Source organism: Phyllostomus discolor, chromosome 6 (genome assembly GCF_004126475.2).
Source record: "Phyllostomus discolor isolate MPI-MPIP mPhyDis1 chromosome 6, mPhyDis1.pri.v3, whole genome shotgun sequence".
NCBI classification, from domain to species: Eukaryota; Metazoa; Chordata; class Mammalia; order Chiroptera; family Phyllostomidae; genus Phyllostomus; species Phyllostomus discolor.
The window spans coordinates 69,393,784-69,410,953 of NC_040908.2; the positions used below are offsets into that span (position 1 = coordinate 69,393,784).

Below are 17,170 nucleotides of genomic sequence, written 5' to 3' on the forward strand. Positions count from 1 at the left end.
ATTGTTTTATTTTTTAATGTAGGTGAAAGGACACATTTAAATTTTCTGGAAAATTCAATTGTATGGCTCACTCATTAATAGTGGATATAGTAAGATTTTCCATAATAGTCCTGGGCTTCTTCATGCTCCCTATAGGCAGAGCCCTTCCCCTCGCATGCTTCTTGGTCCACCCTTCCATCCAGACCTCTACACACACCAACACCCAAACATCCTTTCTGTCTGTGGGGCAGGGAAGGTGATGGGATGGCAATACCTGAATCTGGAAGGTCAGGATCTGGTTCCAGATAGGATTCTCTGTTTGGGTCTTCACCTGTGTCTTAAGCTGGGAACATCCCAAAGCAGTGTCAGTGCCAGCCTGTCCCCTCTTCCTTCCACAGGCCTCACCTTCTAGCCCTTCCAGTCTGGCCCACAGAAGGACGCTGTCTGCAACCCAGGGCTGATCATGGGACTCCCTGGTCTAAAGATACTTGGGACAACTTCTAAACAGCTACAACTTTAGTCTACTGTGCACCTACCCGGGTCCAGATTCCTTAATATTTGTCCTTATGTCAGCTTTTAATTAGACTAGATTTTAATTAGACTAGACTCTAACTTTATTGTATGAGTACATATACATAGATTGTGTTAGAGAAATTCTTAAGATCCTAACAGAAAAGTGATCAAAACAACTCCCGTGGCAGCAGCACACATGGCATCCCCTTCTCAAAGCATCATTTTTAAACCCAGCCTTACTCTAAGCAATCATGTCAGTAAAATCAAAGGTTTGTTATATTGGTTAAACTTTTTAATAGACACTCAGAAAAACACAGAAGTATTAAAAATTTGGAGAAATTAGGTGTCATCTACCACTCAAGATCATCTCACTAGATTGGGAATACAAACCGCCTTCAGTGTGGTGGTTCTAAGGTATGCCTACCAATCCTTTGGTACTTTTTCCTTCAAAAAGTGTACACTAACCCCTCTTCCCTTGTGTATAGGCTGCATTTAATAACTACTAATAGGTAGAATATGTCAGAATTGATGGTTTATAAATTCTGAGGCAAACCTGTTTTTTAGCCCAGCATTCCCCAAATTTGAACATAGGATTCTTTTTTTGCATAAATGTCCATCAGCACACTGGACAATGCTACTCTGTTCATAGAGGTTCATGGAATGTCAGCAACTCTCTTGCCAGAACCCTCAATTTATGGAAAAAGAAACTGAGGTGCAGAGGTGATGTGACAGTTTCAGTGGTGTTCATTTGCAGGGATGTTGCTTTGTTCAGTCATTCACTCATCAAGCATCTGTATCTTTGGTTTTCAGGGGGCATATTCTCCATGCTGGGCACTGCACACAGCTCTAGGAGACAGTGGTGAAGCCATGGCCTCCAGCTTCACAGAGTTCATGGTCCAGTGGGATCACATGGCCCATGAATGGATGGACTGGGAGATGATTCCTGGGGTTCTGCCTACCAACCCAGTCTTACCCCCACACTATTTTTTTTCTAAGTGACCATTTCTCTAAGCCACATACCCTTTCTGTGCTTACCTTTTCCCCAATTAGTTCCACCTCCAAAACAGGACTCACTAACTGGTGTTTCTCTGTGAATAAGAAGTTAAAAGATTTCTGAGCCAACAGCATATTTTTTTTTGAGAAGGAGGAAAAGGAGAGGTGACAGAACAACTTAAAACCCTCCCCCATAATGTGATTTGGTGCTCCCTGGTCAGACCCCTCCCATTTTCACTCTCTCTGTGTGACCTATAATGACAGTGGCGGGGGGCGGGGGGCGGCTGGCATATGGAACCTCTGCACCTGAGCATCAAAGACAGGCCAGGGACATACATCCATTTTAAAGGGTGTCTGTGGGGCCTCTATAAAACTACTCTTAGTGGATTTTTAGTTTCACCTTTTCCCTCCACCCTGAATCTTGGGTTAGTGTCCACATGGAACTGGGAAGCCCCAGTGGACCTAGGGTGCCACTGTGTAGGGCACCCGAAGGTCACACCCTCCCTGCCACCCTCTCACTGAGGTGAAGGTCCTCTGCGCAGTAGATGAAGAACTGTAAGTGGGCCATGTTGATGGGGACCATTGTTGACTTCAAGATCTGAATATTGTCATCAGCTCCATATGGCATCTTTTGATCTACCTGGAAAGATCAGAGAGCTGACAGAGTCAGAGTCATGGGAGGTCACAGCCAAGACCACTGAGGGGTAGTGAGTGGACAACCCTGAAGTGACACAGTGGACAAGTAAAGCACATGAAGATCAATGGCCACTTGGAAGGCTCAGGGGTGCCCTATGGAAGCAGCCAAGGTAGGAAATGTTACTGGGATGTGGGGGTAGCCTCACCGGTGCCTGATCTCCCACACCGAGGGCACAGATGGTGACCTTCAGGTAACCTCTCACACCGCTGCTGGGTTCATTTGGCTGGCAGAGGCCTAACCATTTCCTTAGTAGTGTGTGACCTGGAGAGGGAGAGGGCCCATGGGAGTCCAACTTCCAGTCTCCCCTGAAACCAGTCTTTGTTTGTGTGGGAGAGGGATGTGGAAACATGTCTCATATATTCTGATTGCAATCCAGTAGTAGAAAAATGAGAGTCACTCTTACCATTAAGGCAAGAGAGTACACTCACCAGGCTGCCAGCTATTGCCTTTAGAAAATAGGGACCCCTCTTTCCCACCCTGGGAACCTATAGTTGTTACTGTTCTGGTATGAGAAAGATAAGAATTTTCCTCAATTTTAAGTCCCAATCTCAATCTGGTATGTATGTGGTAACCAAGTCACAGAGGAAACCTCCACAAAAACTTCAATTCCCCAACACTGGCCTCAAAAATAGAAAGTCAGCCCAAGGCCACATTAAAAGATTAGTACTTGACCCAAAGGGATGCCTTAAGTTTTACAGAGAAAGGTGTTCTTATAAAGCAAGATAAACTACCATAAAGCACAGTAAAATATTATTAAGTACAGAAAATAATTCACACCCTTGAATACTCTCCCCAATGTATTGAACACCCATGAATTTTGTGATGTTTTGACACCTGGCCTGTGTTTTCTCAGAAAATACACATATTTGCAACAACTGTTTACTTACCTGGAGAATGGTATATAAAACCAATATCTGTCTGAAAAGACAAGAGTGGAATAAAGATTAGTTAGGACTTCCAGCCAAGATTTGTAATACCAGCTAAGCTGATGACAGTAGTAGCTACTGGCCTGCCCTAACTTTTTAAATCTGTGCAACAAGATAGAAGTTGGCCCATATCTCCACCACTCTACAGAGGAAGATACTGAGTTTGGGAGAAGTGCTCAACATCTTACAGTTAGAAAATAGGGAGGCCTGGATTGAAAGGACTCGTAACCACCACTGCTTGGCCAACATAATACTGACTCTTTTCTCTGCTTGAGTGTAGGTGGGGTTTTTCCTGTCCTGAGGAAGAGGGTGACCAAAGGAGGAATTGGCAGAGAGACTATGAGTTTCCCCTTTGCCCTGGGAGAAGGGTTCTGACTGAGAACAGAGAGATGTGGTGCAGGATTGGAGTGGTGGTGGGGCAAGGTCACCCTTGTAACTCACATCTGAAAGGTCCACAGAGCAGTCCCCAGGTCTTGCACATTAGGGCTGCTTTGAAACCAGTTACCCTCTCGAATTAGATAGGCAAAGATTTCTTAGATACAACAACAAAAACACATCTATAAAAGAAAAATCTGAGAAAATGGGTTTCATCGAAATAAAAAACTTCCACTATTTGAAAGACACTATCAAGCAAATGAAAGGACAAGTTATATACTGGGAGAAAATAATTCCATGTCATGAATCTGATAAAGGACTTGTATCCAGAATATATAAGAAAATCTCAAAAGTCAATAGTGAGCAAACAACTCAATGAAAACAAGCAAAAAATTTGAATAGGCATTTTGAACAAAGAAAATATGTAGATGACAAATAAGCACATGAAAAGATGCTCAACATCATTAGTCATCAGGAAAGTGAATAACCATGAGATACAACTACATAATTAGAATGGCTAAAATAAAAAAGACTGACTATAGACAGTCTTCACGGAGAGATGCCTTGGTTTTCTGCTTCAACAATGCTTATACGGCACCTGGCACTCGACTCCCCATCCCAGCCGGCTACCCAGATCCAACCTTCTCACAGCACCCTCGGACTGCCCCAAAGTCCCCACCACCGCTCCAGCGCTGTGAAGCCTCCTATCCTCAGCCACCATCATGACTATGTCTGTCTGGCAAGTGTACCACACCTATCACCGGGACTCAGTGGCCACCATCAACCACCAGATCAACCTGGAGCTCTACGCTTCCTACATCTACCTGTCCATATCTTACTACTTTGACCACGATGATGTGGCTTTGCAGAACTTTGCCAAGTATTTTCTTCACCAATCTCATGTGGAGAGGGAACATGCTGAGAAACTGATGAAGCTGCAGAACCAACAAGGCGGCTGAATCTTCCTCCAGGATATGAAAAAAACAGAACATGATGACTGGGAGAATAGGCTGAATGCAATGGAGTATGCAATACACTTGGAAAAAAGTGTGAATCAGTCACTACTGGACTTATACAAAATGGCCACTGAAAAAAAATAATTCTCATTGGTGTGACTTCATTGAGACTCACTATCTGGATGAGCAGATGAAATCCAGTGAAGAAGTGGGTGACCACGTAACCAACCTGTGCAGGTTGGGGGGCCCCTGGATCTGGCATGGCAGAGGATCTCTTTGACAAGCACACTCTGGGAGGCAGTACAGAGAGCTAAGCCTTAGGCTGCCTTCCCACAGTCACTGGAATGACATCCTTGGTCACCAAAGCAGTATGTGCATGTTGGAATTATCTTTATTTTTTCTATAACTTGTACCAATAATCCACTTATGTCCTTCATTTGTACCATTCCTTCAGGTGAAGTTTGGTACACCCCTCCCCCCCAGAAAAAAGATGAACTATATCAAGTGTTGATGAAAATATGGAGTGACTGGAACTCAAATATACCTCTGGTATGAATGTAAAATGATAAAAATTGTTTAGAACTTTTGGGAAAAAACCATTAAGAATTTTCTTTATTAGTCAAACATACATGTACCATATGAGCTAGTCACTCAAGAGAAATTAAAGCATATGTCCACATTAAAATTTATGCTCAATTTTATAGCAGCTTTCTTGTAATAGCCCCAAACTGGAAATAATCTAAATGTTCATCAGCAGATGAATGGATAAGCAAACTGTGGTATATCCATACAGGTGGGTACTACTCAGCAATAAAAAGGAATGAAATATTGATACATGCATCATGGATAAAACCTCAGAATAATTATGCTGAGTGAAAGTAGCAAAACAAAAAGACTACAGGCTGTATGATTTCATTTATATAAAATTCTAGAAAATGCAAAGTAATCTATAGTTACAGAAGGCATACCATTGGTTGTCTGGGGATGGGAGGGGACAGGATAAGAGTTAGAGGGAAGATGTACAAAAGGGCACAAGGAAACTTTTGGGGATGATGGCTGTGATAGATATGTTGATTATCTTGACTATGATGATGGTTTCAGGTGTCCATACAAATTTTTAAGTGTATCAAGTTATATATTTTAAATATGTGTGGTCCATTGTCTGCCAATTATACTTCAATAAAGCTAGAAGAAAACAAAACAAAACTCAGTCATACCTAAAAAACCCCTAAAACCTTAGTCACTCCTAATGAAGCAGTAGACCTAGGCAGTGGTTACCAGTAGCTGTTAATGACAGAGACCAACAGACATTCTGTGCCTCCTACTGAAGTCATCTTGCCAAATCATTGACCCAAGTCTAATGGAGCCTCTAGATGGAAATACCTTGGCAGGGGGAACCTGTGAAATGAGCCCCTGGAGATGCAATCAGCAAAACCCAGACTAGGGGAAACTCTATAGGACAAACAAATTTGTTTAACAAATAAGTTGCAAGGGAAAAAAGGGAACGGGACCAACAGAATAGAAGAGACCTGAAAACACACTTTAATCAACCACAATGTAGGCACCTGGTTTGGATCCTGGGTTGGGCAAACTTTAAAAGGAGTTCACAAGACAATTAGGGGAATTTGAATATCAAATTAGAAAGGGCTTTAATTAACTGTGATAGCCATATTTGGTTGTACATAATAAAATATTTTAGAATAATATGCTGAAATATTTAAAAGTAAAATGATATCATGTTTGAGATTTGCTTCAAAATAATCCAGTAGGGTTGTGGAAATGGGCTAGGTATGGATAAAAACCTGATTGGCAATGAATTGGTAAAGCTGAGTGATGAGGAAGTGGGAATTTATACTACTTTCTCTATTTCTGTGTATGTTTAAAATTTTCCAAAAAAGTAATATATTTTTTAAAAGCTCAGGTTTTCTCTGCCCTCTGTATTTTACTCAACGTTTCATATGGTTGGTCATTGTCTGAAAATTTCACAGTGGCCTTTGCCAAAATCTCAACATTTCTGACCTCCTGCCATCTACCCTCTCTAGAATCTTAATTTCTAAGCCTGCATTGCTGCTTGCATGGTCAGATGGGAGAGAGATAGTTCATGACTGTTTATATGCTTATTACAAGTAGTGAGAAAGTAACCTAACTTTACTTTGTCCTAAATTTGCCTTTTCCAAGGGTAGAGACTTTTGTTGTGGGTTGTCAGATTTGGGAAATAAAAATACAGATGCCTGCTTAAATTTGAATTGCACGTAAACAGTGACTACTTTTCAGTACATATTTGTTCTCTGCAATATTTCTTGAGGAGCCATGCAATATTTGGGACATGCTTCTATTTACAAATAGAATTCAGATTTAATGGGACATCCTGTATTTAACCTGGCAACCCCACCCTTTCCTGGTCTTCCTAGATTTGGGGAATCTTCATGTAGCCCTTCATGAAGCAAGCTTCATCTGGATTTCTCCAACAATTAGGTTGGTCTTTTTGAGTGCTCTGCTTCCATTTCCTGGAAACAGAGGCTTGAACTGTGCCTATCATATTATAAGCACAGGGACTTCAACAAGGCATCCAGTGCTTTCATGAATGTTATATATTTTAATCCTCACAACAACCCTGTGGTTGAGTAAATTATTGTCCTCATTTTACAGATTAGAAAGGAGAGGCTCAGAATACTTGTCTAAGTCACCCAGTTGTAGGTGGATCCAAATCTGGAACTTTCTGCATAAAAATTCAAGTCCTTTCCCCAGGACCTGTGCATGGAGCCCAGGGTGGGTGGCTTTCTATGACCAGTTCCCCAAACCTTCTCCTTTCTCCAGTACTCACTTGGAATCTCCCGATCTCTGCATTGTATCTCATCACTGAGGAATTTATCACCTGTGGGGGAATTCCGAGAAAGAACTCAATTATGCACAGCCCAGTTTCCCCCACCCGCACCACAATTGGAGGAACTATAAGGGCACATTCAGAATTCTCTAGGGTTTACTCCACCCTTCCTAATGGCCCATTCTGAAAGCCCACATAGGTTTTCTCCTTTAATTCTGAGAGAAACCCTGTGAAGTTTAGGTTTTTAGTTCCATTTTCCTGATGGGAAAATTGATTTGAGAAGCCAATTCACTTGGTCAACCTAAAGCCAAGGGTTGCACTTGACTCTCTCATGGTCTGCTATCGTGGTTGTTTCCTATGTGCCTGTGTTCTTACAAATGTGGGAACTCTTCAAGGGAGAGGTCTTCTCCTTCTCCTCAGCCTTGTGCTGGGCATATAGGAGACATATGATAAACACATTTTCACCACTGTTACCAGGCTCCCTCTGGTAGGGGAATGGAATGTGCCACGTCAAGGGGACATTAGAGGGGTCCTCTGGCACATGGGAGGAGACTGCTTTGTTCACCTCAGTGTCCAGGTCAGGGCCTAACAGTTAGCATTCTTTATTTGTTTTTTTGTTTAAAAAAGTGTTTTTTTAATTTATTGATTTTAGAGAGAGAGAGGGAAGGAGAGAGAGAGAGAGAGAAACATCGATTTATTGTTTCACTTATTGATGCATTCATTGATTGATTCTTACATGTGCCCTGACCAGGAATTGAACAAGCAATCTTGGTGCCTTGTGACAATGCTCTAACCAACTCAGCTACCTGGCCAAGGCACCATTCCATATTTGTTGAATGAATGCATGAATGTGGGTCTGGGCTGCCAGGGAGGTGGTAGAGATGCTGTCTTGGGGTCAGAAAGACCATATGAAGTGACTTTGGCTCTACAGGTAAGGCTTGGGGAAAAGCTAAAGTGCTTCCCAGAATTGAGGTGGGACAAGAGAGTGAATGTATCTTGTCTAGTTATTCACCTGGATTAAGATGGTGTCATCGTAGAACTTTGCAGGAACCTCATGGAAATTCTGAAAGAAGATCTGAAGGACGGGACGGGGATGGGAGTAGACAACATTTCTTCCACCACTTGACCCAGCAACTCAATAAACCCAAAGGCTCAGAGTGGTGGGCTTCTTTCTGTCATTTGCCCATTTCAATAACTCTCAGCTTATACTGCCCTCACGCTCCTCCTCAGGAAGCAGAGGCCTGCCAAGCTCCTGAGGTGTTTTCTGCCTAGATAAATGGCAGGGATAGGGGATTCCCAGAAAACCTGTCACGAGCAGCTCAAGACCCAGCTAACCACCCTGGGATGGTGACTGGAGCCTCTGTGTCCTTCCAGATTGTACTATCAGTCTACTACTTGCTGCAGCCAGAACTTCTCTTCCCAAATGCAAACCTGGCTCTGTCACTCTCCTGCTTCAATCCCTCCATGTTTCTCAAGTGCCATCTGTGACAGATCCTAGTGCATTTTGCAGGCTCCCCTCCCCATGTCTACAGTTCTATGAATAATTCCTACAAATTCTCCGTATGTACTCCTAGTGCCAAATACAGTGCTCTACCCTATGCAGGTGCTCAGTAAGTGCTTGTGGAACACATGAAACACCCTAATTAAGAGGCAAGCTGGCTGCCTGCCTGTAGAAAATTCCCAGCCCGACTGGGCCACGTGGCCAAAGTGCCCCACTGAGCCCTGAAGGGCACATGTGGCCCACCTCATTGAAGAAAGGGTTGTTTCCCATCTTGGTCCGTGTGAAGTACTGCTTCCTTCCAATGACCACCTTCACCAGTGGCTTGAGATTGTTGCCCATGAGCTGGCGGGCTTCAAACACCTTCACTTGGACCTACCGGCAACAAAATGAGACCCTGATGTTGGGGACCTGGGCTCCCTTGTTTCACAGGGACTCTCTCTGAAAGAACCAAATAGGGTGATAAGAAACATCTACTGTGCACAGATAGAAGGAGAGACCACAGGGAGGAGGCTGGCAGGAGTGGGTCCGCCTGCCTGGAGACAAGCCTGGAGATGGACTTGGCCTTGTTTCTTTTTGAGAATTGTCACCTCCACTACTTTGCCCTTTTCATCTAGTGTAGACTTAATTTTTCTTCTCTACTGGTATGGGCTGGCTACAGAATAAGAAAAAAAAAGTCTAATGTTTCTGTTTGTTAATTTTTATCTATGACATTTTTAAGTTCCATGCAGTTGCATCTATAATCTGTGGTATAATCTCTGATTTGTGATTTCTTCTGCTGCTTGTATGTATTTACTTTACTGAGACTCAGTAAAGAGACTGTAACATATGAGCCTAGAATTAGAAGGTAGGAGGGAGAAGAGCAACTTGGAGCCACATAAGATCCAGGCTGGCTAACCCTGGTGGAGAACGAAATAGTGATGGAAGTGGTGAGCAGGGCATAGTCATGGCAGCTTACCATCTGACTATGAGTAGTAAATAGCATACAGCACTCCCAGACCAGGCCATGGGTCCAGTCATTCTCCATGAGGCCTCCTGTGTCTCCTCAAGTCCAGAGGCCTTTCAGAGACTGACACATGAGCATCGTACAAGAATAGACCAAACCAGCCTAACAGCCCTCATGTCAGCATTTTGTCCTAACCACTACGACAGAGGAAGGGGACTGACATTGGCATACTGACCTTCTATCCTGGGGTAAACTTAACCTGGTGAAAAAGGACAGGGCAGAGAGGGAATGTATTCCAAAGGCAGCATGTGCAAAGGCCTGGTGCCTAGAGAGAGGCTTGAAAATGGGGACTGTGAGTGGTCCAGGGTGTTAGTACAGGGTGGAGAGTGTCAAGGGCAATGGAGAGGGTGGCTTGGAGGGGCGAGGCTTGGGGTATCTAGGGCTTGGGAAGCCATTGTAAGGAGTTTGGCTTTTGTCTGGAGACATTGGGGTGTTCTTACTTTTAAGGACACCTTTAAACAGGTGCATGGCATGATAAGAATGATGTCTCTGAAAGACCACTTTAACTGTAAAGAATGGACAGGAAAGAACTGGAAGACTGGAGCTTGGGAGGAACCTATCAAGGTGGTCCATGGGAGTGATGGCTCAAGCCAAGGAATGGAAATGGTGATGGAGAAGTGGGAGCAGTCATGTGATATTAAGAGTTGGCCTTGGCCAGTGACTGGATGCAGGGAGTAGGGTGAGAAAGAGGAGTAGTCAAGGATGACTCTGAACTTCCTGAGCAACTGGAACACTGAAGCATGCAAAACCATGGCAGAAATGTTAGGTCACAGGCTAGAGATTCGAGGGAAGTTAGGGCTTCCAGAATTCACAGTGAAATTGTGAACCTTTCCAGGATTCCCCTCAAACTTCCCTCAGCATCTTCCATACAGCTAATTTAACCTTGCATGTGGCTAGCCTTGTGTTGTCAATAATCCCGTGGACTCCTTCAGGAAGGGCCCAGGTCTTCTGCTCTGTCTCCCTGGCCCCTGCCAGGACCTGCTTATGCACAGCCAGCAGCACCTCCTATTGCCCCACTGAGACAGTCTCTAGCTTCAGCTATGTATGCAAGTGCCCCCAGAGTGGCCCCTGGACCAGCAGGGATGCAGTGAAAACCTGTAGCCCTGTCTGCAGCTCTAAGACTCTGCCATGACCTTGTGAAGAGGTGGTGATAACCTGGGAACACTGTGAGGTGTCAGGCAAATTACATAAGCTTTCCACCTAGAAGGTCCTCACCTGAAAGTGCTGAGGCTTTGAAGACAGCTCCTTGTGTGCAACATAGCTGTGAACCATCAGTTTTTGCCTGGCTACTTCTCCTGCAGTTATGCCCAGGAGGTCTTTATCCCCTGGAGAAACATAGTCCAAAGTGAGCTCTCAGAGCCTGGGGCTCAAGACATTTTGAGGCATTTCCTCCATTTTATCATTCTATCCCCTGACCGAAAACATGGCCAAGACCTAACGGGGCACATGTCTGCTCAGAACATTCCATGGTACCCCTCTACCCTCAGTAACCCTAGGTCCCACTCTCCACACATGTGGGCTCTTGGAAATGGCCATCCTTACCTGCCACCCATTGGAGGCTGCATGTCTAGAGATGGCACATGGATATTTTAAGGAGACAGATAGCTTCAACTAAGTGTCTGGAGATCTGGCCTCTATACCTTAACCTGATCACAATCCTTCTATAGCCCTCAAGGATTGGGTCTTGATGGTCCCAGAATGCCCATCCAGTTATGCTTGGGGAAAGGCAGGGGTAAGCTCCATGAAAAGATATACCTGTCTTCTCAATATCCTGGTTGGTCATGTGGGCCACATGTAGGGTAATAGTGCACTACAAGGCAAAGAGAGGGGAGCTATAAGCCAGACCATGCAATCCTTGACTAAGTCACAGCACCAGAACCCAGCCCAGACTGGTGGGTGCATGCCCAATTCTCCTGGGTGGAATGATGCTGGCCATATTGCAGGACCATATCATGGGGGCCTGTGCAGTCTGGGATGCAGGGAGATTATAAACTGGTGGTTATAAACTGAGGAATTGTATAGACAGATGGACAATGGCCAGAGCATGTATGAAAATAGAACCTGGACCCACAATCTGCAGCGCTCAGCCCAGGAACCAGTGTGTTGTAAATCAGACTTACAGGAAGGAAGTCAGACCACCAGCCCTCGCAACAGTCCAGGAAGCAAACAATAATGATTAGCCCCAAATAGACAGAACTCAGTTAATAACTGCAGCTTCCCTCATTTTGGTTCCCACTTACAGCTTAGGACCAACCACAGAAAACTAAATGTGCACCTTACCAGATAGGATGCCTAGCTTCTAGTGAGATCACTTTCAGCTTCCCCAGGCCAGCAGCCTTCCATCCATACACACCTGAGCCTTCCCCTTTTTCTGCTATAGAGTTTTCCCTCTCCTCTGCCTGCATTTGAGTCTCTGCCAAAACCAAGTGATGGCGGCCGACTCCTTTTCTATAGCCAATTCTGAATACATAGCATTTGCTGGTTTTCATCTGGTTGGTCTTTGCTTGTTTTTACACATCTTAATCACCTCCTGTGTAAAGCCTCTCATGACTCCCAAGAAGAATCATTCATTTCCTCTTGACTGCAGTGACCTAGCTCTCTTTACCCTTGTACATGTGTGTACTTGTCAGTGTGAGTGGTGCCCACTCCAACAGACTGTAGGTTTCATTTACTATAGTATCCCAGGCCTAGCACCATTTTAGTGGCCTGATCACCCACTGAATGATCAACTAAATAGTCTAAATGGGTAGGTAGGTGGAAGTGTGGGTGAAGGGATGGGTGGATGGAAGGGTGGGGAAGTCAGGGAGACACTGACAGTGTGATGGGGCCCCCTGAGGACAGGAAGTGGTCTTTCTGGGTGAGGTCACAGGGGATCTGCTGGGGCAGAGGAGCCCAGTTTCTCTGGCTGTCCCCAGTCCCCTAGCCACCCTTCCTGGGGCCCAACTCACGTCTGTGGGCTTCATGGAATGGTTGAGTAGGGCCAGGTCCTTCACAAAAAGGACCTCTCTTGGTTTTTTCACCAAGGGCTTCAGCAGTATTGTGGCCAGGCCAATGAACCTGGGGAGATGAGGAGCAGGTATGGGTGCCTGAACCAGAAGAATGGGTGTCTTTCCCTGTCTCAATCAGAACTTTATGCAGAGATAGTTTTTCTCCTAGAAGCTGTGTTGTCCACAGAGGGGCTGAAGGAAGAACAAGATGATGGGGAGCATCCACCAGAGGACACAGGGCTTTTGAGTCTCTGGTAATTGGCTTTGGGGCTGCCTGGGCAGTGGGTGCCCCAATTACTGGCTCTGCTTGCCCTTTCCAGAAGCTCAGCTCCCACATTCATCCTGAATAGGAACTGTGCCAATTTACAGCTGACTCAGCCAGGGGGTGGACACCTGATTGAAATCGGGCCAATCAGATTCTTTCATCCTAGGAATTTTGATCTAGGACACCATAGCTTCCATCTCAGTGGATGTCAGTCTCAGCTGAATGGGGCCTTGATGGGAAGCAGGGATAGGCAGAGAAAAGCAGAGATTTGAGAGTCCTGTGGCTCCAGAAGAGACAGAACTGCTCCTGGGTTCCTAGGTTCCTAGTTCTAATTGATCTGCACTTCTAGTCTCGCTACCTTTTCACAAGTACCTCCCACCTACCCCCCCTCCTTTTTTTTTTCTCAGTAGCTGGATGGAGTGGATTCGGGTCCTTGTGTCTGAGTTATGGATTAGAGACAAGGAGATGCAGCATTTGCTGTAGCTTTAGTCAGAGAGTCAGGCTCCTCTTGCCTCTCCCCTTCTCACCTTTCTTTCTTTATTGAGCCCAAGTCCCGAAGGATGACTTGCAGGAAAGAGTCATTCTGTAAGGGGCGGTTCCAGAGGTGCCAGATTAGGGTCTGTGGAGGTACAGAGAGATCAGTATCCCTCCTCTACCTTTCCCTTCCCACCCTTCTAGGAAATGAGGGAAGATGTAGACAATGGGCTAGTACTGTGTTTCTCTCAAACTGAGGAACCTCCCTCAAGTTTAATTTCCCCAGAGGATGGAATAGCATTTGCTACCATTCACCAAGGTGCTGGGCACCTACCTGGGCCCCCAGAGCTTGAACAGCAGTAGTGTGGGAATGTTAGTTAAGAGGTTTGGGGACTGAGGGGTGGGGTGGGGGGGCATGTATGAAAGGAAAGTGAGAATGGATTCTGCACAGGGAGCCCTGTCTCTGCTTCAGGTTTCTGGGGATATCAGGATGGTCAGGTTGGACAAGGTGAACCATACCATGGTCCATATACAGATTAGAGGAGAAGGGCCAGGGCAGCGTTGGGCAGATGTGGCTGCTGCAGCCCTCAGGTCTTCATAGCCTTGTCAGCTCAGAGGCTACTCCCAGACAAAGATGCCCAGCTCTGGGAAAAGCTGGGGAGGCTCCATGTTCTCTCCCTAGACTTATGAGCATGTTTTGACCCATCCTCACTATTGGGTGACATTGCCTCTTCTAGGCTTACCCTGGTACATTTTACCTCATTCCATGTGGGGTTATTTCCCTCCACCTCACGAGTTTTCTTCTTGACATCTGCAAAGACACCCAGGGGCTGGCACTGATGACAGGAAATATTTCAAAGTCTAGCTTAAGTTGGGTAAACAAAGTTGGGAAGCTCTGAGAAAACTCCAAGTCTATAAAAGCAGGTGTGATATGGCACTGATTCCTTCTTCTTCAGGGCGTTTCAAAATTTCTCACTTTTTATAAGAGTATCACCCCACATGACAGATAATTTTTTTGTGTCTGTTTCCTTGTCTTCCTGAGTATATAGTTTCCAGCCATTCTGCAGCCAATTGGTGTCATGTGATTCCATCTGGCCAAAGGGACATGGGAGGGATATTCACCACTGTCAGGCCTGGCTCCTAAAATCTCCCATGGGATTCTCCATTCTCCTTCCTCCCACTCTCTAAATCCACACTCATGATCTACCAAGAGGGTGGTGCCAGGGGGCTTGGCAGCCACAAGAAACAATAGGCTGGTCTCTAAACCACTCAGGAGAGCTGCCTGACCAGCACCATCCATGCAGGGCTTGGTGTAAACAAAAGGTAAACTTTTATTGTGTTCTGGCACTGAGATGTAAGGGTTGATTTATTCTCAGAGCAAAGTCTAGTATACCAGAAGGGACATCCTAAAGCATCTATAATGAATTAAAAGCTCTTTATATGTTAAAATCCTCCTCTTTTAGAAATATCTTAAAAAAAAAGAACAGCCTGTAGCCCTGCAAATAACCACTACATTGTTGAATTACTTTGAGATTCTTCCCAAGGAAAGACAGTATGTGTATGAGAGGAGAGACCAGTAATAAAATGGCAGGAATTACATACTTAACGCATGTCTCTTATGAAAAGTACTTGGAAAACCTTACTTGCGTATAGCTACCTTCCCATGCTCTCCACTAACAGATGGTTTATTTTTTCCTTCTCTTTTTCCCCTTTGATCCAAGTTCTTTGTTATGAAGACATACTTAATCTCTTTCTTTCTCTCTCATAAACACTTTAATCCCCTCACCACCTTCCTTGGACTTTTTACTTTATCTATACAAAATAGAGACAAAAAAAAAAACTGGCCTCATTTGCCTCATGTAATTGTTGTGAAGAGCAAAAATCATTATATTTACAAAAATATAAATTGTTGATTATAAAATTAATTAATGTTCTTGGGCAATTACTAGAAGTTGTAGAAAGAGTTGTACATATATTTATTATCTTTTAAAATCTTCACAGTCATCCTATGGAACAGGTACATTTTTTTTCTTTTAACCTGAATTTGTGTCACATCTCTAGTTCATAGAATCTTGAGATTAATAATTTGAGAAAAGTATTAATCTTCTCTTTTTCTCCTAACCATTCCCTGGAGAAAATGGATACAGAAATGGAGACAGAAATGTCTCCATTTTTACAAAGAATGCAAAGAAATAATAAAAGAAATAATAACAATAAAGATAACTTTTGAAAGACCTGGAGGTATATGCCTCAACTTTCTGTCAGATAGAGCGTCTTTCACATAATAGGGCATCAATAATCCTTTTTTTTTTTTCATCAAACACATGCTGCCTCTTGGGGCACCTCTCTTTCATCCAGGACCCTGGTGCTTACCTCTGAAATAGGCAGACACACAGGGTCTGGGTGGGGGAGTTAGGGGTGGATTAATCTTTGCTGACTCCACAACAAGCCGCAGCATGTCAGCGACCTTCTTCCCTCTGAAGCTTCCTTCTTAGAGCACCTTGGTCCAAGTCTTCTTCCAGGGCTCATGAGGCTAGTGGAGCCCTGAGTCTGTTGCTTAGCAATAGAGATGATGTCACAAAGGTGGGTGGTTCCTGGTTCTTGAGAGGAATCAAGGGGAATGAGAGGAAGAATAAATCAGAGTATGAAGCCTGTGGTTTGAGGTAACCAGGTCCCCAGAAACAAAACAATATGGCTGCTTCTCATTTCCTCTTTGTGAAACCAAACCCAAGTTCGGCTGCCTGCCACAATGAAAGCCAAACTTGTGAGACAGGTGCTGGTGAGAAGGAAAGAGATTTATTCAAGTGCTGGCCACCTGAGGAGATGGGGACTTAAGTCCTCAAAAACCCATCTTCATATCTCAGTGCAGGCAGAGGTTTTTATAAGGAAGGAGAGGGAAAGCAAAACAAAGAGATCAAGTGGAGGGGGTTGAGTCATGATTGGTGTTGCTCAGTGGGTTGGGCGTCCTCCCACAAACCAAAAGGTTACTAATTCCATTCCTGGTCAGGGCACATGCCTGGGTTGCATGTCCCTGGTTGGGAGCATGCAAGGCAACCAATCAGTGCTTCTTTTGCACATTGATATTTCTATCCCTCTCTTTGTCTCTCCCCATCTCTAAAAATAAATAAATCAAATCCTTTAAAAAGGGTAGGAGGAGGGGGTTGAAAAGTTCTCTATGTGCAGACCAGCACAGTCCATTCCAATTAGAATATTGAAACTGGTCAAGCAAACTGGTCTGCTGTGCATCATCCTGGTTTTACATAATCCTGCTTTTACAACTGCAGGTCAGCAGATCTACCAGAGCTGGGATGACGGAAGGTCGGAGTCTGTATCTTTTCAAGTTAGTTCCTAGAATTCTTACACAAACATGCTTGTGTATCTATAAGCTACATTTTAGTCAGAGCCAGCATGCAGAGAAACAATGTCAAAATAAAGTGGGTTACAATTCCCCACTGTTATATTTCTTTTCTCCTTTCTCTTTTGTTGCTATCCTTCTGATTTCAAAGTGAGATACATGTTCTCTTTATACAAACAAGTTACCTGAAGTTAACTGTTACCAAAGTCATACAATTTAGATAAGAAAATAAGAGAAGTGAGGCAATCTGAGAAAAGTAAAAGTAAAAGATGATTTCAGTGATATTTTAGGAGAAGTCCTGCCTAATGTGCAAGCAAACATT

The 17,170-nt window shown here is 44.3% G+C and overlaps 1 protein-coding gene and 1 pseudogene across 1 annotated transcript in view; one reads left to right on the top strand and one right to left on the bottom strand.

The window, feature by feature from the left end:
• FER1L5 (fer-1 like family member 5) overlaps window positions 1–15,951 on the bottom strand; it is a 54,490-nt gene extending 38,539 nt beyond the window's left edge. The window contains exons 1-14 of the mRNA XM_036029968.1: window positions 15,867–15,951; window positions 14,237–14,304; window positions 13,547–13,602; window positions 12,716–12,824; window positions 11,523–11,577; window positions 10,983–11,092; window positions 9,008–9,136; window positions 8,276–8,338; window positions 7,264–7,314; window positions 3,070–3,100; window positions 2,328–2,443; window positions 2,005–2,125; window positions 1,528–1,580; window positions 254–322 (exon numbers count right to left, since the gene is read on the bottom strand). Of these exons, the coding sequence (XP_035885861.1) occupies window positions 254–322; window positions 1,528–1,580; window positions 2,005–2,125; window positions 2,328–2,443; window positions 3,070–3,100; window positions 7,264–7,314; window positions 8,276–8,338; window positions 9,008–9,136; window positions 10,983–11,092; window positions 11,523–11,577; window positions 12,716–12,824; window positions 13,547–13,602; window positions 14,237–14,304; window positions 15,867–15,951 (1,116 nt within the window). The remainder of the gene's footprint in view (window positions 1–253; window positions 323–1,527; window positions 1,581–2,004; window positions 2,126–2,327; window positions 2,444–3,069; window positions 3,101–7,263; window positions 7,315–8,275; window positions 8,339–9,007; window positions 9,137–10,982; window positions 11,093–11,522; window positions 11,578–12,715; window positions 12,825–13,546; window positions 13,603–14,236; window positions 14,305–15,866) is intronic.
• LOC114500783 lies at window positions 4,191–4,892 on the top strand (annotated as a pseudogene).
• Window positions 15,952–17,170: the final 1,219 nt, after the last annotated feature.